This window comes from Pithys albifrons, chromosome 13 (assembly GCF_047495875.1).
Source record: "Pithys albifrons albifrons isolate INPA30051 chromosome 13, PitAlb_v1, whole genome shotgun sequence".
In the NCBI taxonomy this organism is placed as follows: domain Eukaryota; kingdom Metazoa; phylum Chordata; class Aves; order Passeriformes; family Thamnophilidae; genus Pithys; species Pithys albifrons.
Genome location: NC_092470.1, coordinates 9849322 through 9869069, shown reverse-complemented (window position 1 = coordinate 9869069; position 19748 = coordinate 9849322). Strand labels below are relative to the sequence as shown.

The 19748-nt window shown below is 39.7% G+C and overlaps 2 protein-coding genes across 3 annotated transcripts in view; one reads left to right on the top strand and one right to left on the bottom strand.

The window, feature by feature from the left end:
• Nucleotides 1-11517, bottom strand: part of LOC139678051 (AP-4 complex subunit epsilon-1-like) — a 143181-nt gene extending 131664 nt beyond the window's left edge. Inside the window, exons 1-11 of the mRNA XM_071568590.1 lie at nucleotides 11335-11517; nucleotides 10980-11051; nucleotides 10021-10144; nucleotides 7856-7929; nucleotides 5641-5762; nucleotides 4665-4824; nucleotides 3989-4155; nucleotides 3331-3404; nucleotides 1146-1268; nucleotides 951-1060; nucleotides 535-674 (exon numbers count right to left, since the gene is read on the bottom strand). Coding sequence (XP_071424691.1) covers nucleotides 535-674; nucleotides 951-1060; nucleotides 1146-1268; nucleotides 3331-3404; nucleotides 3989-4155; nucleotides 4665-4824; nucleotides 5641-5762; nucleotides 7856-7929; nucleotides 10021-10144; nucleotides 10980-11051; nucleotides 11335-11496 — 1328 coding nt within the window. The 5' untranslated portion in view covers nucleotides 11497-11517. The remainder of the gene's footprint in view (nucleotides 1-534; nucleotides 675-950; nucleotides 1061-1145; nucleotides 1269-3330; nucleotides 3405-3988; nucleotides 4156-4664; nucleotides 4825-5640; nucleotides 5763-7855; nucleotides 7930-10020; nucleotides 10145-10979; nucleotides 11052-11334) is intronic.
• A 4954-nt stretch (nucleotides 11518-16471) lies between these two features.
• The window catches only part of SCG3 (secretogranin III), a 28257-nt gene continuing 24980 nt past the window's right edge, over nucleotides 16472-19748 (top strand). For both annotated transcript variants that reach the window (XM_071568558.1, XM_071568557.1), the window contains exons 1-5: nucleotides 16472-16703; nucleotides 17385-17437; nucleotides 17985-18030; nucleotides 18124-18339; nucleotides 19398-19540. In XM_071568558.1, coding sequence (XP_071424659.1) covers nucleotides 16613-16703; nucleotides 17385-17437; nucleotides 17985-18030; nucleotides 18124-18339; nucleotides 19398-19540 — 549 coding nt within the window. In that variant the 5' untranslated portion in view covers nucleotides 16472-16612. The remainder of the gene's footprint in view (nucleotides 16704-17384; nucleotides 17438-17984; nucleotides 18031-18123; nucleotides 18340-19397; nucleotides 19541-19748) is intronic.

The window sequence follows — 19748 nt, the reverse complement described above, 5'->3', positions numbered from 1 at the left end:
TAAAGTAGTTTTCTGTCAAAAAGAGCTTACAACTCAAATTATCAGACAGAAAATCCTACAATGGCAGGTCTAACAGTAATGCCCACCATATGTCAAATCCCTAACCATCACTTCCATATTTTTGGCATTGTTAAAGAATCTTTTCTTTATTTCTATCCAAGTGTGTTATTCTTAAAACACATATACCAATTAGGAGTTCTCTGATAGAAGATTATTTCCACAATTACAGAATAGCATTCCCTGCCATACTGTAAGACTGTCAAGTTTGAATTTAAAAACACAAGGTTTTAACACTAAGCTCCAAAGCCAAAATAAAGTATTTTGAGTGTCATTATTTTCCCTCAGTGAAATACAAGAAACACAGTAGTCATTTTTGTATGTTTTCTTTTGCTTATTGTTTTTTGCCATTTGAAAAAGTGAAAAGAACAGCTGTAATACTTCCTATTCCAAAAGACCATGAAAGATGTTTTGAAAGGCATAAATGCTACATTTGCCTGAGCTCTGACTTCAAAGTTTAGAAAAATAAAAGGATATTTCTCAGCTAGTTCTGCTACTTTGGCAACTAAGTTGATGATAGTATATTCCTCTTTACTTTCTTTTAAGTAGTCAAGCATCTTCTGAACTATGACAACTACATTTTGTCCATTTGTAATCCTATAGAGAAGCTCTAAAGTCTGAAAGATAAAGCAAAAAAATTAATTGGTTCTGATGACTCAGAAAAGGAAGCAGCCAGCAATCAGCAATGTCAGTATGATGCCAAATTAAGCAACTATCTTTATTTAGCAAGTTTAAAAGAAACACGCTGCTTATCTACACAGCTTGTCACATTCATGTTGCTTTAACTGCTCTCTCACAATAACAGAAGGATGCCTTTTACATTACTAATTTTAGAAAACCTATCACCCATCCTAAAAATTAACCTAATTTTTGACTTGTAGAAATTCACTCACCTCCCTTTTAATAATGGGATCTGGATGGTCCAGACATTCAATAATTGTCATCTGGTGCTGAAGAGCCAGATTAGGGTCCTGCTGGATAACATAGGTCAGAGCCTTCAAACCTGGAATGTGATTGCAAGTGATGTAAGACAATGCACACTACTACAGCCATGTTAAAGACAGCATAATGAAATCCAGCATCCTTACCTAAGTATTTCAAATTAATTTTGGGTGACAAAACAAATTTTCCAATGCACTTGGCAGCCTTTTCAAGTAGTTCAGATTTGGGATAAATTGTATAAATAGTTTGGACACATTCAAACAAGATGGCTGTGGGGGGAAGACACATAATTAGTGTTTAAAGACTTCAAGAATTCAAAAATTTTTAACCAACAAACAAGCTGAGTGATGGTCTCAAGGAACTGCAGTGCTGTCCCACCCCCACTGAATAGAACTGCAGAGTCCCCACTGACATAAGGAAAAACAAGATAAAAGTCTGTCTCCTTTAGTATATATCTATTTTTATTAGCCCTTGCCACTGTGCATACAACTTTCTGTCCTTAAAGTTCTTCCAGCCTCAAAATTTCCTATAGTAGCTCAAGGCACTGAACTGTAACAGGCTTCAGAAAGCCAATGGGCAACTATAAAGGATTTGAGAAAAATATTTTTCAATAATTCAAATGATGTCTTATCCTCTAACAACAGCCTGAATCATCCCAAAAACATCCTTGTTAAAAAACACCCCAAAAATCAAAACACAAAACAAACAAACTCCCCAAAACCCCAACAACTTTGTACAGTTGTTAGAGAAAAATCTAGAAGTAATTCATCCTTTATGGCAACATCTGGGCAGATTCAGACCAAGTTAATCAGGGCTTAAAATTATGATGTAATTATGATGTAGTTCAGTCACTCACTGAAGTGTTCAACAGACAACCCCCTACTCTTTTTAAGCATTGCAAAACTAAATCTGAGAAAGACTGGCATATGAATAACTCAACAGAAAGAAGAACATGCAGTAATCAATGACTTCATGTAAGAAAGAGTAACCACTCAGAATTACATTTTTCTTTTGTCTGGATCATCAAATAGAGTTTTACAAAACGCTTATCATAGGTGAACAAAAACTACATACCTAAATCCTACGTCCTGGTACAAATCATAATGAACTGCCCACTTTGGCCCTTTAAGTGCTTAAAACAAACTTAATGTTTAACTCTTAGCAAGTGCATATTGTCTGTATTACAAGGCAACACACCTCCCAATATCTTCTAAGTTCTTGCCTAAAAGAATAGAAGCAGTAAAACTGAATACTCTAAGCGTTTGACAGATGCTTCCTCATTTATTATTTACTAAAAAAGAATACTTCCCCAAAGCTCCCCTTTTCAGTGGAAGTAAAGCTCACACAATGCTTTATATCATATGTATCAAGTAGGTGTTAGACACATACACAGCTCTGAGCCATGTTCTTTTTTTTTGTACCCCTCAATGGGGTTTTAACAAAGTCTCAATTTTCTTTCCATTCCATTAGCAGGAGGACTTTGGCACATGGGCAGGCTTTTACTTTAAAAATAAAACAATAGGGGTGTCAGGTTTTTCAATAGTGAAACAGCTCTTAATGTAGGGTTGTAGAGCATCAGATCTGGGAGTCTGGGGAGGTATTAAGACTTGGGGAGGAGAGGACAAAGAAAAAAATATATATTGCTCAAATTTAGTAGAAAACAAACTTAACAGTGCAATTATTCCTTTTGCTTTGTTGTAGCAACATAATCAGCTTTCTCTACTGAGAAGAGAATGAACTTCTACCATAAAAAACTTTCTACTTTGTTTTACAAATTTTCCATTGAGATGTGTGCCAAAACCATATTTTCAGAGGCAGCACTACCACTGAACTCTGAAGGGATAATATTTATTAAATGTGCCTAGAAGAAAAGCCCCACATAGCTGCAAAGAACTAACACTACCACTCTTGCACACTACCTATGCCTTTCTCAGGGCATTGAAAAGAAGATCTAAGCATTTCTAATAAACAGAGCTGTATCATTAGGATTTTCTGTTATTGTTTGTTTCAACTTAAGCAATGCCCAATAAGGGCTTTCAAGAAGAAGTCGATTTTCTATATTTAAGGGCAAGGCCAATGCAAACACAGTAACAGTTTGAGAGTCAAAATCAATTCCCTGTATAAAAAAAAGTTTTATTTCAATGATTAAAAACTTGCATTGTACAGCAGTGTATCACTAGTTCTACTATCTACTAGTTCAACAATTAAAAATATTATTAAGAAAATAATTACATTTTTCTAAAGTACTACGTAAGTATTTTAGCATGATCAACTACTCACAATTTTCAATGTTTTCAGAGACTGATAATTACATAAAATAGCCTCACCCACCGTATGTAATATTATGATTTAACTCTGCTCTTCTTAAAGATTCATCTAGAACGTCATACATCAATTCACTTGTCCTGTTGAAGAAAAAAATATTTTAAATTAATTGCAGCACTAATACGCATGTGGTTTTATTTTGCCAAACAGCTCAAACACTAGTACTGAAATTGAAACATTATTCATATCCACAAAGTCACTTTAACAGTGAGGAGCTCTATAACATGCTCCTAAATAGCATTTAGATGTTTGCAGCTTTCAAAAGAAACATTTACCATATCACAAGAATAAAAACACTTCTCTCTCAGTTTGTATAAATAAAAGATCAATAGGAAAAGAATTACAGACAACTAAGCTCTCACAAAACAGCAGCACTTTTTACAATATTTTTACTCTGAATTTTCACAGTTATTTGGTAACCTTTCAATAAAAGTACCAGCAGAAACATATTTTAAGCATATTCCACAATTAATTGTTTAGCCAATCCAGAAGCAAAGAAATTAATTTTGCAGAAATTAATCTGCTCACTGTCTTGGTTAATAACAAATGTATAAGAAGCTCAGGATTGAACCAAACTCAAACCAGAAAACTGTCTACGAGGTTCAGGCTGTAACTGTTCCCTTTGTACCTTCAAATTATTAACTACAGAGAAAGATCTGGTTACCTTGGGTCATCTTTTCCTAACAGCTCCAATATTCTTAAAAGCTGAATTTGTAACCATGGTGCTGGCACACTGTGATAGTTGAAGTCAGAAGAGAGCTTTCCTCCCACTACCTGCTTTAAGATTGTTACAAAACTCCCAGTCAAGTCCTTGTATCCAGATGGGTTTTCCTACACAATGAAAACAAAATACAATTCAAACAGTTTGACACAGCAACTAAAAACTAAATGTAATCCAAAACTTGGGTAACATCAAAATATCTACCCTGATGGTTCTACTTTTAAATGAAAATTCTACTCTCATTCCCCAATATCCATAAGCTCTTCACTTTAAACCTATGCTCTTTTCTCACACATTTGGAAAAGGAGCAGATGTAACTTATATTTGCAAGCAAATTTCATCAAACCCTTAAACACACTGTAGAACTTGGATCCTCTAGATAAGGATCCAATAATGCTGAGCATTCAGATCACTAAAGAAGTGGATCTGTCGAGCTAAACAGAGAGCTGGCATAAACAAACATAACACCGACATCCATGATCACAGAACTTAACTTTTCTGATGATTACAAGTAAGTTTCTTCTGCTAAACTCCTGTACAGCACACTGTGCATTTAAAATAAAAAAAAAAATTAAAAAAAATCTCCCAATTTCAGTTGTGCTTCCAGTCCTTTGCCTACCTTGATCATTTGAAGATAAATATGCAGAGAAGCAGCCATGACTCCAGCATCCCTGTCGCATAAGGCTTTCCGGAACTTCTCATGAATGTGCTGAACTTGGTTAGGAGCAATGAGATAGAATTTATATAAAGCTTGAACAGCTTTTCTTCGGATAATTTCCCTGAAATGAGATTTACACTTAACAAAATGAACCTGCTTGTGTATTTTAAGTACTTGACTTCATGAAATATCTTGCACTTTTTATTTCTGGAGCAATCAAGTGGCCACCAGAACATCATTTGTAGAGATGAAAACCGATGTTTTACATATTTGGTAACAAATGGCTTTGCAAATACCCACCTAAGTGAGGAAGTGACAAAGCAAACCTAAAAGCCTAGCAGGACTTGATGTCAGACTGATGATTCAAAAGAATGGCCAACAAATAAACAACAAAAGAGGCCATGACTAATCTTTTGTGATGGTATGTACAGCTCCAAAAAATACATGTCTAGAAGTTACTAAGTCAGTTCATTCTACAGCTCCCTTTCTCATCAACACAATTAGAGTATTATCCTCTGGTTTTTGGGATATTATAAACTAAGACTCAAACTATTCAAGAGTGTGTGTATCTGTAGATACACTTTTATCAAAGTTTCTATACAGAGCTTTATTAAGAAAAAGTATCAGTAAAGTTCGAGGATCCCAACCTGTTTCTACTCTACAAATGCTTTTTCATCCCTATTTGTTAAAAGGACTACAGGAAATAAAGTCAATCACATTTACCTATGAAAACTGGCTATGAAAACATTAACAGTAATCCAATATTCAGTAAAGGCTGCAAATAAATGAGACAAGAATCCAAGTGGAAAATCAATTTTTAAAGGCAATGATTAGAAAGATCAACTCAGAGAAGACACACCAGTTTACTAAAACTACCTACAAAACTAAGTTATTCAACCACACAAGGCCATTTGAAATTCTGTAAATGGATACATACTTAGAATGCTGGAGTTTTTCTTCTATGAGGGGAAGAACAGCTGGAATCATCTCCCGTGGAAAGATCTGGCTGACAACGGTTAACGCCATGCAGACCTCTACTAGATTAGTGCTCTGTAAGTCCTGTTACAATCAGTGAAAGACAGTCATTTTTTACTTAGATTTTTAAATTCCACACAGACATACCCCAAATCTTTCCCAAGCAGGTTCAACCTAATCCACCTGCACAGCCCACCCACTGCCAGCATCCTGCTGTCTGCTCGTGTTTCAGACATGTCAGCTCTCACTGAGCTCACTGGGTTCTCTTCTCCTCTCAGACAGGAAGAAGGACCAGGCATCTCCTCACACTTGTGTTATAGAGATACACTCATATTTTAAATGTACACAGATTAACACATGGAGCTACAATCAATTTTTGTTTACTCAAATAGTTACATAAGTGCAAAAATATATTGAGTCTCCAGTGGGATCAGTGGGTTGAGTCACTCTCACAGAATTCAACAGTATTCCCTCTAGTGCCTGTGATCGAGCCAAAAGAAGGAAAAAAAAGAAGAAAAAAACAAGCTCAATAATAGTGCCAATTACATATTTGTACACTAAAATATTACCTACTCCATAAGAAGCAAATGCAAATTACATATAACATTCTACTAAAGAATAAAAACTCAGTCTTTTCCAAATACAATTAAAAATAGTAGATATAGCTCACTGTAACTGTAAACCAAAAAAGGATGGATGAATTAATGAAATACAAGATTACAATTATTTTTCAAAACAAATAACTGTGTAAGATTTCCAGCTGATGTAATTTGCTCTGTCCATTTGTCCCAGAGAGGTTTTAGTCCTCATTTTGGTTTAGCTCTTTGTGGACTCATTTTTCAACTCTTTCTATACAGTTAGAAGTTTCAAGTTCTATTTTTAAATATTATAAAACAGTTTTCAATTACAGTAACAAAACGACATCACTTTCAATCTATAATTTATGTGACTGGCCTACTGCAATATTAAAGTAATAATTACACAGAAAGATTTGTAAGTCCTGGTTGCTCTACCTAAGAGACAGTAATACAGAAGACAACACCTATGAAATATTATTAGGTAATAGATTTTCAGTGTCACTCCAAAACATACTTCCATTTTCTGTCAAAGTTATCAAAAGAACTCAAAGAAGGCAAGATACTTGCCATCAGCAAAAAGCAAAAGCTGACACTGCAATACACATGGCTCCTCCTGGAGGCTGAGAATGTACCTGGTTGGTACATTTTACAATGGAAAGTTTACAGCATACCTCCTCTGAAGAAATTTTAAAGTATGTCTTCAACAGCAGGAATGACAAAATTAAAAAGACAGGGAAAGCCATTTCAAACATTCTTTGCCAACCAAAGAAGCAGCAACTTAAAAGAGGAAGATAGAACTATTTAGCACATAGCTTAGATATTGTGTGATGAAACAAGAATTGGTCCAAGTTTAATTTACAGAACCACAGAATTGTTTAGGTTGGAACAGATTTTTAACATCATCAAACACTGCCACGTCCACCACTAAACCATGTCCTTAAGGCCATATCTACACGTCTTTTAAATCCCTCAAGGGATGATGACTCTACTACTGCCCTGGGCAGCCTGTTCCAGTGTTTGACAACCCTTTCAGTGAAGAAAGTTTTCCTAACATCCAATCCAAACCTCCCCTGGTGCAACTTGAGGTCATTTCCCCATCCTACTGTTTATTACCTGAGAGAAGAGACCAACCTCTCTAAGCTTTCTTTTCTCCAGGCTGAGCCCCCTCAGCTGCCTCTCATCAGACTTGTGCTCTAGACCACTTCCACCAGCTCTCTCAGACCCCTTGGGTGGACCCCAGCTCCACAGATATGTGTCTAAGTGGAGTAGCAGATTGCTGATCATTTCCCCTTGGATTCATTCTGTTCCTGTCCTCCAGCCAGGGGCTGGGTACCCAGAAAAAAATTGGTCTTACTAATAAAGATTGAGGCAAAGAAGGTTTTAAGCACCTCAGCCTTTTCCTCATCCTCTGTCACTATGCAGTACTCCTGAGCTGCCTGCCCCTTCTGTCAAAGGTCATAAACCCTCCTTTTCCCTCTTCCAGACAAGGCTCTGTTCAACCAGATGTTTTCCCCCACCAGCTTGTCTTTTGGCACATAGGAACACTCTCTCCTGTGCCTTTAAGACTTTTCTTCTTTTTTACCTCCAAAAACACTGTACCTTCACAACTGTGTTCACCAGTAGAAGTAGCAGTTCATGATTTTCATGTAGAAATAGAGAAACAGCCAAGTAACCTATAAAAGAAAGTAGCCTCAATTACTACTTCCAAGCAATAAGCAAATCAGAAATAGAAAACTTAAGATTGTCTGTAATACAAGAGTTAAGCAACTATGAAAACCCAACAACAAAAAAACCCTGAGCTGGATGACAGTTTCTCATATTTTAAATACCAAAACTTTCTTTAAGTTCCTGGCAAATCGGCCATATTTAAGTTGCAGTAAAAGCTCAACAAAAACAGCTAAGAATTCTTGAGTTGTGAAAAGTAAGAGACATTACAATACTGCTATAACTAAAGAGCAGTCAAGAGCACCTTAAGAAATCACTTTCTGGAAAACTAGTATCTTCTCTGCACAGAGTGAAGCGTATTACTTTTAGACTACAAAAGTGCATTTCCATATGTTTCTCTTTTTTTCAAATAATAAAACTACTTTTTAAATAAATTTTATATACAAATTGGAATACAGAAGAGTAAATCCACCATCCTACAGCAAAAACCCCCTTGGTATTTCTTACCAAGGAGGAAACTATTCCATAACCCCAGTACAGCAACCTGCTAGAAAGTTTTTTCTTCAAGACCCCTCTTCCTTTTAAACCAAGGGACTTACGTGGAGGGATAGGGAGCATGTGCAATATCTATCCTACAAAGACAGTTCTTAAAGAATTTTTGGTTCTTTCAGAGTTTAGGGACCAAAATCAACAACTTGGGACATAAATGTGTTGTTTGGGCTGTCAGATGGCTCTATCTGCTAATGAAACCGTGGCTGTGATCAGCTTAGCACACACAAAAACCAGAGCTCACTCTCATGAATCAAGGCTCACATTGGGTAAACAAGTAAACCCCCTTGACCAGCTCAGCTGACAATTCTTCAATACAAACTTTAGAATATTGCACCAAGAACTGACAAGATCATCCCATATATCACATATAATTGCAGAACAACAAAAAAAGAAACCATAACCCACACACACACTCTTGATAACATCCTTTTACCAGATCAAAGCTTAAGTGTACTTTTTGTCCAAAGAACTCTAAGCCACTTACATAAAACAAAAAAAAAATGCCACTTCACAAAATCCTTCTCAAAAAGAGGCTTAATATGGAAAGGTCTCAGACCTATTAATAACAAGACACACTGGCTCTTGACACTTAGAGAAGTCACAAAGTTTTCTTCAAAACAGCTGACCACCTGCCCTCCCAGGTTTGGTGAAGACAAAATTTCTCAATCCCTACCAGAGCATCTGTACACTGGCTTTCATTACTTAGGGAAAAGCTTTAATTCACCACTTGCAATGTATTCTCTCAGAAACTCCAATACTTGAGTGGATGATCCAGATGAAATTCAAACAAAGGATATCATACAAGCATATCCCGCAAGACATTGCCTTCCTTCTGTGTATGCAGACATGGTATTGCTTGGAGTTAAACCATTTTCTCTGCAAACAAGAAGAAATGTCTTCACTAGGTGGCTGAATCAGCAACTGCAAGGAAATTCTCCAACGAGATAGGCTCAAAGATACTTCAAACTAAACCTACTGGAAACGAGTTCATAGCCACACCAGCAGACAAGGAAATCACAACAGCATGAAATTACAAAGAAATCTGAACTAGTCTTTCAGATTTCCTCAAGAACTTCTGCCCCTATGCTATAAGGATCTCCCTATTTGCCTCATTCCTTACAACCATTTCTAAAGTAAAAAGAAAAAAAATCCTACAAGCATCAAAACAGGAAATGTGTCTGACAGATGTCTGACATCATCATCTTTGTCTAATCATGTACGATAGTACTTGAAAAAAACACCCAGATCCTGATAGAAAGTCATTTTCTGTTTGATATATTTAACAAACATTCTCTTAAATTATTTGTTTACTGGTGCTGCAATTCAAAACAATGAAAAAAACAATGCATGATTTTAAATTCATTTCCCCTGCCTTCCGTGCTTCTGGCACATACAGATTTAGCTAATTTCAAAGAGACCATGAAGCAAAACCAAGAAAGTAGAGGTGCATTTTAAGTTTGTTTGATTTTTACATGAATTATAAATCCTGGGAAACTTTAAAAATACAGTTTAAGAACATTATTAAGGCTACAGCTCCATGCACATACCAACTCTCTTCTCTAAAAGATTTCCTTGCTGTGCAAGCTTGATTGCGTGGATATATCCAAAGGAAGACTCGTACCCCAGCATTTCACAGTAGATAAGTCTCACCATACATTCTTTCATCAGTCTCTGAAATACCAAAAATAAATTACTGAGAATTTTAAGACAGCCTTGCTTTATGCTCTTTTTCATTGTTCTACTGAAGCAGAGAACTTAATCTGACAGAAACATATGCCCATTCACACATTTTTTCTAACGTCAGCATATCTGTGATTCTTTTTTTGCTGTGAACCTCTTCTGAAAATCAGTATTCATTTCTGCTATAAAGGCAGAACTCTCCATATACAACCCTTAAAAAAATTCTTATTTTGATTAGCATGTACGTGATCAACAGTAGATTACCTATGCCCAACATAAAAAATCATCATTCAGATGATCGCACTTTTAACAGAAATTATTTTTTAGCAATTGCTACCCTGACCCAGGACAGTGTCTCAATATACACAAGATAAAACGACTTTTCCCTTCAAAAAATTCTCCTCTGTGGAGATGAGATAGGCACTAACTAACTCAAAGCAGAACATATCATCTCCTGCAACTCAGACACAACAGTGCATACAACAAAGTACAGCTTCTTGTAGAGCACAAACTAATTAGATGAACAATGTCAGCCTGCAAACAACATTACTTGATCGAAGGAGTTCATCTGTTTTATTTGAGAAACTACAGAATGACAGATCGTCAGTGCAATTGTGACAATTTATTCACATCAAACAGAATCAGTGTTCTCATTATTTTAACTATGCTGCAAAACCACGCATATTGGTACCTTTTAATACTGAAGTTAAAGATTTATAATGCAGATAACCCGTACATGCACCTGGCTAAAAGAGTGAGAACACTGCTGCTCTTCACCTTTGGGCTGCTGTTACCACAGCCTGTAAAAGGCAGTAACAGGACTTACAAGCGTTGTGGTGGGGGCTGAAACTGTTGCTTTTAAACTGGTTAGTTCCTGCTGGATTAATTTTTCTTCTTCCTAGAAGAGAGAGTTTAATCTCGCACAGATTTCACAGGCAAAGTATGAAACAAGAACCACAGAAGGCCATGCTACAGCGACCCACACTCTTCCCAAAGCGGCGTGTGCCGCACTCAGGGGCTGCCCAAGCACAGCAGCAGCGCTGTGGCCGTGCCTGCCCGGGTCGTGTCCCCAGAGCAGCACAGCCGGGAACATGCACGGCAAAGCGACCCGAGCTCAGCCCCCAGCCCCGGGGAAGGCGCGGGAAGGGAGGCGAGCGCGGCCCGGCCCCCGCAGCCCGTACGTGCTTGGAGGTGAGCGCCGTGATGCTCCGGATGAGGCTCCCGAGCCGGGAGCTGCTCGACACTCTGGCGGGGCCGCCGGCGCCGCTCGGGCCGGCGCCCGAGTCGTGCTGCCCCAGCAGCCCGGGCAGGGCGCTCAGCGTCCGCTCCACTACGTCGCTCATGCCGGACCCACCGCCCCGGAAGAGACAGGCCCGGGCGGCCCTTTCCGGGGCGGGCCGGGGGTGGAAGGCGACGCCGCGCCGGGAGGGGCGGGGGATTTGGTGTCCGGGCACCGCCCCTGACCGGGCCGGGAGGTGGAGCTGGAACCGGAGTCCTGCGAGCGGGGGAGCCGTGGCCGCTCCTCTGGTGTCCGCGCACTGCCCGCGGCCGGGCCGGGAGGCAGAGCCGGAGGCGGAGCCGGAGCCCCGCGGACAGAGCGGGCAGCGCTGCCCGGCCCCGGGGCCGCCACCACCACAGCACCGGCCGCCGGAGCTCCTGCTGGCAGCGTCACCAAATAAAGATATTTAGGGGTGGGTTTCTAAAGAGCAGCGAATCACAGAATCTATGAGGGTGGAAGAGACCTCTGAGGCAATCGAGTCCAGTCTATGAACAACACCGTGCCAATTAGACCATGGCACCAAGTGCCCCATCCAGCCTTTGGAGGCTCTGCCACCTCCATGCGCAGCCCATTCCAATATCTAATCGCCCTTCCTGTGAAGAAATTCATCCTGATGTCCAACCAAAACCGCCCAAACAGGACAAATACTATTCTTACACTGTGGGTGGGAACACTGAGAGGTCGATCTGGGCCGAGGGGCTCCCAGTGGGCTGTTCCCAGGTGATCCCGCTCCCCTGACAGCAGTTTGGCCTCTTGGTGGGAAGGTTCTCCCCAGGGAGGTCCTGGGAATGGCCTCTGCGTTTGCTGCTCTTGCAAATGAAACCAAGGATCTCTCTTAGCCGTGAACAGTAAGATGTGAGTTTCTATGGATAAAGATTAGAGGGTTTTCTGGCTCTCTAGGTACCATTTTTGCCATTTTGTGATACTGTACCTTTCAAATGAGGCAGTTAAATGCCACCCTGACACCCGATCCCGGCAGATCTCGGACGCCAGGCAGGGTCAGACCTGGTTAGTACTTGGATGGGAGACCTCCTGGCAGTACTGGGGGCTATGGGTTCTGGTCCTGAGGACTTCACTGTCACCATCCAACCTCGCTCAGCTGTGGCAGATGAACCTTTAGGAGAAAAAGGTGAGGCCAATGAACTTCCAAATGAAGGTTGGTTTTATGGCACCATAGCTGAACAGGAGAAGTTGCTCATGCTAAATAAACAGAAGCCTTGTTACTTCTGGTCATTTGGTACCCAGAAAAGCGATTTCAATTACTAGAAAAAGCTCCTCCTTTCTTTGTCAAGACAGAGGTACATCCGATCTCTGCTCTGACACAGTGATGTGCCCTCTGGTCTCTGCGTTGCTGCTGCAAGATTGTGGCTGCAATGGAACTGGGCATTCACTGCCAAAGCAAGAAAATGAACACATGAAAGAAGCATGACCAATCATTTCCATAGATATTTCACACTACAAGGGAAAATTTACATCTGACCCAGTCATGTTTATCTGATCTGGGATATGCCTGTCAAAATATGTGTAATGAAATAGTCGACCAGTTGCAAAAAGATATATTCAGATAATCTCTACTGTATTTTCTAACAGAATTGGTTTTCTCTCACTGCTTTTCTTGTGCACAAGGGGAAAGGATAGTGCCAGTTAGATATGTGAGTCAGTCCTCTCATCAAAGACAGTAGACTAAAATAATACTGCATCTATATAGTTTTGGATGTTTCATTCCATTTTGGAAAGTCACATATGCCTTTTCCAGTTACACATACTTTTCTGAAACAAAATTAGTTGACATTTTCAGTTCAAAGGTGATTTTTTTTTTTTTGCAAGAAAAGGTGGGGAAGAAACTGAAGTAATCCCTTCTGAGCTATGTGTTTCCAAGGAAAAAGTATCCCTCCATATCCAACATACATCTGGCTAGAAAATCATACTGAAGATCTGAACTATAAATCAATTTATTATCTGAAAAAAAGGCCAAATAGGAGCAAACTGAGGTCATTAATTTTAAGAGTATTAGAAGTTAGTGTTTCTTTGAAGGCTAAGGTGATTTGGACTGATATCTTTTAAAGCTCACTAGCTTTGACTATTTAATTATTTTTATCAATTCTAGGGTTGTAAATCTTTGCTTTAGGTGTTGTACAAATAAATGCTGCATTTAAAATTACTTGTAGAGCACAAACACTCAGGCTTGTACTTCGTTCATTTCTCATACCGTTGATGATTGCATTGAAATCAAGAGGACTATTCATAGTGCACATATGTGCAAAATACATGACATTGTCAGATGGTTACAGATATACCTGATGCCTTGCATAAAGATCACCAGTATCCCTTCCAACATTTTTTGTTCTTTTAAGCACTAGATTATTTAGTATATAACTTGCATAAAAGGGGTTAAAATGAGATAAAGTAGAAAAAGCAAATCCACAAAACTGAGGAATGTCTACCGTCTAAGCATAAACTTGGCAAGGTGGGTTGTTGTCTTGTTTTATTTCCTGCTTTCATCTGCCTTCTGTTTTCATCAGCTAGATGAAAAACCTTGAAGTGTGGTTATAAAACAACTGCAAAAATAACATTGAGAGGCTGAATTTCAGTTATTTCTCCAGGTTTCATATCAACTGTTCTCACCACAGTAAGAAACATTCTAATTGTCATTCCTATAAGTTCTCCTTGGCATCTGATAGGCAAGTGCTACTCTTTCTGGCTCATGAATCATCACTGAAAATAAATAGTTCTAGAATGGAAAATGGGTTGATTGTGTATGAGCCAAAATAGAATCCAAAATAGAAGAGCTTATGCTCTGCACTGTGTTCTCTCTATGCTGGGCAGAAGAGTGTGTAGTAGTAGATCATGTAAATGATGCCAAATGAAAACAGATGCAATGAGAAACAAAGGCAGCACTTCTACCCAGCCATTTTTTTTTCTATGATGATTAAACCTATTTTGTCAAAATTAGGAGATATTATATATTATCTGTCACATGTCACACAAGCTCACCAGGGCACCAGCAAGATCCCAGAGTGCCAAGGCAGAGCAGGGCAGGGCAGGGCAGGGCAGGTGTGCTCTGTGCTCCAGCTGTGTCTGTGAGTGTGTGGCCTCAGCATCTTCTTCCATGAACAGGGAAAGAAAGGGTTCATGTCCAACTCATGGTGTTGCAGGTTTCTGTTTCTCTTCTCACCCCACCATCTGTCCAAGCCCGCAGAGTCCTTCTGCATCATGCCTTGGCAGAGAGGGCTGGCAAAGCAAGAGCTTGTTTAGCACTAAGGAAACAAATCATATGGATCTGGGAAATAGTATGGAGAAGATTCCACAGAAATAGAAACATTTTTCATATAAACAGAAGTATATCCTGTAAAACAAACACATTTGAACATTATTAGGCTTATCACATAAACAGGTGTATTTTTGACCTGCACCTTCTTCACACTATTGTTTCTAATTAGAGTTCCTTTTCTGATCTCACTGCTTTACAGCTACCATTATTTCTGCAAGGTTAAAACACATTTATTGTTTTTTGCATTGTGCAGAACTTTTGTCTGAATTACTAAGTGTGTACATCTTAGCGATGGAACCACATTTACAATGCATTGTGGGAAATGTTTGAGTGGAATAGAAGTAAATATCAGGAAGGGTAAATGCAGAGAAAGTACACAATGAACCGCTGAATTAATACCAGACTGGGATAGAACATAAAGCCACACTGAAGTAAGACTTGATCTTCTCATTCTGTATCAGCAATATCTTGTGGTTTTGAGGTTCCTGTTGCTGTACATACACATCTGCAGAAGATGGCAGGGGAAAAGGTTACTCTATGCTTCCTTGTGGAAGCTGCCCATCTTCAGTGCTTCCAAAGTGAAGGAAGGTTCTGTTTGGTGTGATAGTTTTCTTTGTAGGTTACTGAGCAATGTGTAAATAAGGCTATTTTGTTCCTATGCACCACAGGGCTTGAAACGTTTTTATCCAAAATATCCTGTAATTCCCAGCTCTGGTACAGCTCCAAGAATAGAAGCTTGATCATAGGTAAGGATTCTCGGGTTATCAGTACGTTTCTGAAAGTTGTTTTCATTACTCTGGATCTGTGGAAGACTCTCTATAGAAAGGAGTTTGATGAAAGCTGGAGCATCAGGTTTTTTCACTATTTCATCTGAACGGGATGCAAAAGCTTGACTGTGAAATAGTGGTTGCCAACAGGGAAAGAAATGCAATTTTATTAGTGCTCGTGGTATAAATACCATGCTCCTACTTATTTTGTGTTCTTTGCACCTTATACTACAGTAATATTATACATTGATAAGGGATTGAACAGTTCCACTGTGTTCCTGGTTCTCAGTTGTGAAACTCTGATCGTTTCCATCTCTTTAAATAGTGTTTAACCACTTCTTTAACCCTTAGCAAGCACTGAGATTTCCAATATTACAGTGTTTTCAGCTGCCCACTGCATGTATGCATTTGTGACTACAAAATGATTAGGTCTTTTTTGAAGAAAAACCACCATTATTTATTTATGAAGCAGATCCTGTAGTTCCAAAGAGCCATCGCTGCGATCCTTTGTTCTGCCACGAAACGGCGAAAATGTCTTCCCCCCAATCCCCAGGGATTTGTTGGTGTTCTGTGCCTGCAAGGGTTTTCAGTATTGAAAACGTTCAGAATTACTGTCTTTTAGTAATGCTTATTGTCATTTGTGCTACTGCCTTTCCTAAATTTTAAAGAGCAATATGTGCTGTAATTGAACTTCTGATGTCCTCTCTTTGTAGTAAAAAGATCAAGATTGATGACGGTGCCTTTGCTGTGTAATTCGTCCCCGCGGAAAGGGCTGAAACAGATGGAAGTGACTCGCAGCCTCCGAATCCCACCTTGCGAGCCCCAAGCGCGTGTGCAGCTGCCGGGCCCGATGGCGCTGCGGGGCCCGATGGCGCTGCGGGGCCCGATGGAGCTGCGGGGCCCGGTGGCGCTCCCGGGGTGGTCTCTCCGGGCGGGTGTTGCCGCAGCCCGAGCTCCGCCCGCCGCTCCCCGCATGCCCCGCGCCCGGCCCGCCCCCGTCTCCTCCCCGCGCCCGGGGCCGGCGGCGGGGTCGGGCCTGACCATTTCTGCGGGCGCGGGGACGCGGGGCCGAGCCCCGGGCAGCGCCTTCGCCGAGGTTCAGCACCGCGGGCCGGACAGCGCCCGAGCGGCTCGGCCGCACCATGTTCCCGTTCCTGCGGCTGGCGGTCGCGCTGCAGGTGCTGGCGCTGCTGGCGAGCGGCGCTCGCGCCTTCCCCAGACCCGCGGGCAAAGGTAAGAGCTGCCTCGGCGCCTTCCCCGCGGCGTCTGCGAGATGCGGAAAGTTCTGCAGGGTATAGGCGGCGAAGAGAGGAAACTTTGCTTTCACTCGGCGAAAAGCAGTGAGATGCTAAAGCGACAATAGTCCTGGCGCAAGGCGCTGATCGCTGAAGTTGCAGTCTGATATTATAAAGTAAAGGGATAGCTGCTGGTAGCGGGGAAAGCTCTGAATTTTTTCAGTCTCCTCCAAGCGATGTTTCCATCCGTTCTGCAGCAGTCTCTACGAGTCTTTCTTGCTCCCGGTCTCCCTTGGTATTCCGGATGGAAGAGATTTTTAATCTCTTGGTTCTGCCAATCCGATTATTGCTATTTTAGTCAATCTCTTTCAGCCTTTTTTCCCCCAATTTGTGAGTTTTCTCATCAGAAGGAGGTTGCTGAATCTATATCTCTATTTCTGTTAGATCCTCTGCAGAACCTCTCCCTCTGCCCCAATCATACTTTGTTAAATGTTTGACTTTTTAATAGTGTTCTCCGTCTTTTAGGAACACTGACCTTTTTTTTTTTTTTGCAAGAACTGGCAGTTGGCATCCTATTTAAGACACTGTGTTTTATGGGAGAAAACTATAAGAGAAAATGTGCTCTTTGTAGCCACATGTATCATATAACTGAATATATATGTGTGTGTGTTTATTCTAGATAAAGCTATACACAACAGACAATTAAGTGTAGAAAGACCTTTGGAGGAACAGGTGAGTGAAATAAAAAATATTTACAATTTTTTTTTTGTTATGGTATTCCTATAGTACTTTGAGCCTTTCAGGTACCGAGAGTCCCTGAATATCCTAAGGAGTAAAAGATAGATTTGTCAGTAAAGTGATTATTGATGGGGATGGACACGAAACAGAGTGCCAATAATTTTTAAGAACTGGAATACAGAGTTTCACTGTCTGGCATTGCAAAAGCATTTTATTAGCTCCAGCAGCTCACAGGTTTGCCACCCCTTTGTATTGACATTGAATATAGCATGAGCTTGGAATGAAGGAAAATATAACTGGCATTTATCTTAAAATTTAAAGTCTGTTGCAGCTTCTTGTAGTGTCTAATTGTGATCAAAGGTTGGGTGGTACTGACAGAAAGTGCCAAGCAGTTAATCCTGTTCTACTTATTCAGGCAAACTTCTTACTAAGAGTGAAAATCAGGCATTAAAGCTTCTGCTGATATTGATAAATTAAGAGATCACACATTTTATTCCTTCTGCTTGCTTGTTGTTTTGTTTATTTTATTTTTGTGTATTAGATTGCTGAAGCTGAGGCAGACAAGAATAGGAAAATAGCTCCCACAGGTAAAATATCTTTCCTGGTTTTATAGCAATATTCATAAGGTTTTCAAAGAGGTATAAAGTTTTATGTTATGTGTGCATTGATATATTTTCCAGAAAATAAGCCAGAGTTCAGGAATTATTCATTTGTTGATGACCTGAACCTGCTAAAATCAGTAGCAGAAAGAGAGAGGAATGAAAAGGAGAGGGAGTCAATCAGAAGCTCTTTGTATGAACAGCAACTGGCCATTGATGATGCAGACTCCACCAAGAACCGCAGGCTTGTGGATGACTATGACTCCACTAAAAGTGGGCTGGATTATAAATTCCAAGGTATTCTATAATCATCTTTCACTGAATTCTAGGTTAGACTTCTCTTGCAAACTGATTGCTGCCATGAATGTTGTACTCACCACTAAACATGAATTCTGTTTGTTACTGGAGTGCAATTTCAATTGTTTCCAGTTATGGAAGCTTGTTGTATCACAATTAGGTTTTGAAATACAGTAGCAAAGAATTGCTCTTGAGTTTCAGTCTTTTTCCATGGAGGAAAATCTAACTCTGTAATTTATATTACATTTTTTAGCAATTTAGATTTGATGGAAGGAAAACGGGATGTATTTTTAAATGATAATGTATTTGTTCTGGTTTGAGAGGAAGAAGCACTTTTATATGCAGCTAAATCACATATATTTATTCCAAATCTTATATCTGTGTTAGATAATTCTCTTCATCATAAAGCTAAAGGAAATTACCAAAGGCCAAAAAATACTTGCTTTGCTACAGGAGTATTTAATTGACTTGTAGTTTAAGTGAGTCCTCTGAGAGTTGTAAGCAGCATTTAGCTCAGGATATTTTTAATTATAACAAAGTATGCTGATCACAGACCAAAGCTTACTCATCATGTTGTCTCTCCCATTGTCATGATGATATTATTTGCCATAAGTAACGATTACATAATTAAAAGGTTTTTTTCTGAACTTCAAACAGGAAGATCGTGTGCTGTGTGTCATGATTTGATTTTTATCTAAGTGGCTATGCAAAGAAAGTAGATACCAGGAAGACACGAATAAGAGGATATGCGAGCAGTGCTCTCTCATTCTTAAGAGTTTTTTCTATAAACAGGAGAATATGCTCCTAACATTCATCTCTGCTCTTTCAAAAGAGCCAGTCAGAAGGGCATTTTTCAGATGTGGAAAATGGACACAAAGAACTTTTCACTGTGAGCGATGTAATGGCTTGCAAAGTGTATACCAAAGTATAGTCCTAGTGTGTCTAAAAGGTGCAGCTTTGTTCTGAAGAGAAAAAGATGTGGGCAGAGATTTTTTACAAGATGTTTAATCCAAATGAGTTAGGACAGTCAGCACACAGTTAAACTGTAATCCTTTCAGATGATCCAGATGGCCTCCATCAATTAGATGGCACTCCTTTGACTGCTGAAGACATTGTTCAAAAAATTGCTGCAAGAATTTATGAGGAAAATGACAGAGGAGTGTTTGACAAGATTGTTTCAAAACTTCTAAATCTGGGGCTAGTAAGTATCTTCTTAATACTTCATTTAGCTGTTTTGTGGGTTGGTTTAGTGCTCTTTTAAAAACAATTTGGATGAACACTGTGTGTAATACTGACTTGAGTGATAATGAATGGGATTCAGGCTCTAGGTGTATTTCTAGATTCATTTGGGGCACATGGGTTTAGTTCTGCATAACATTGTTTTCCTGTGATGGCTTTGCAACAAAATA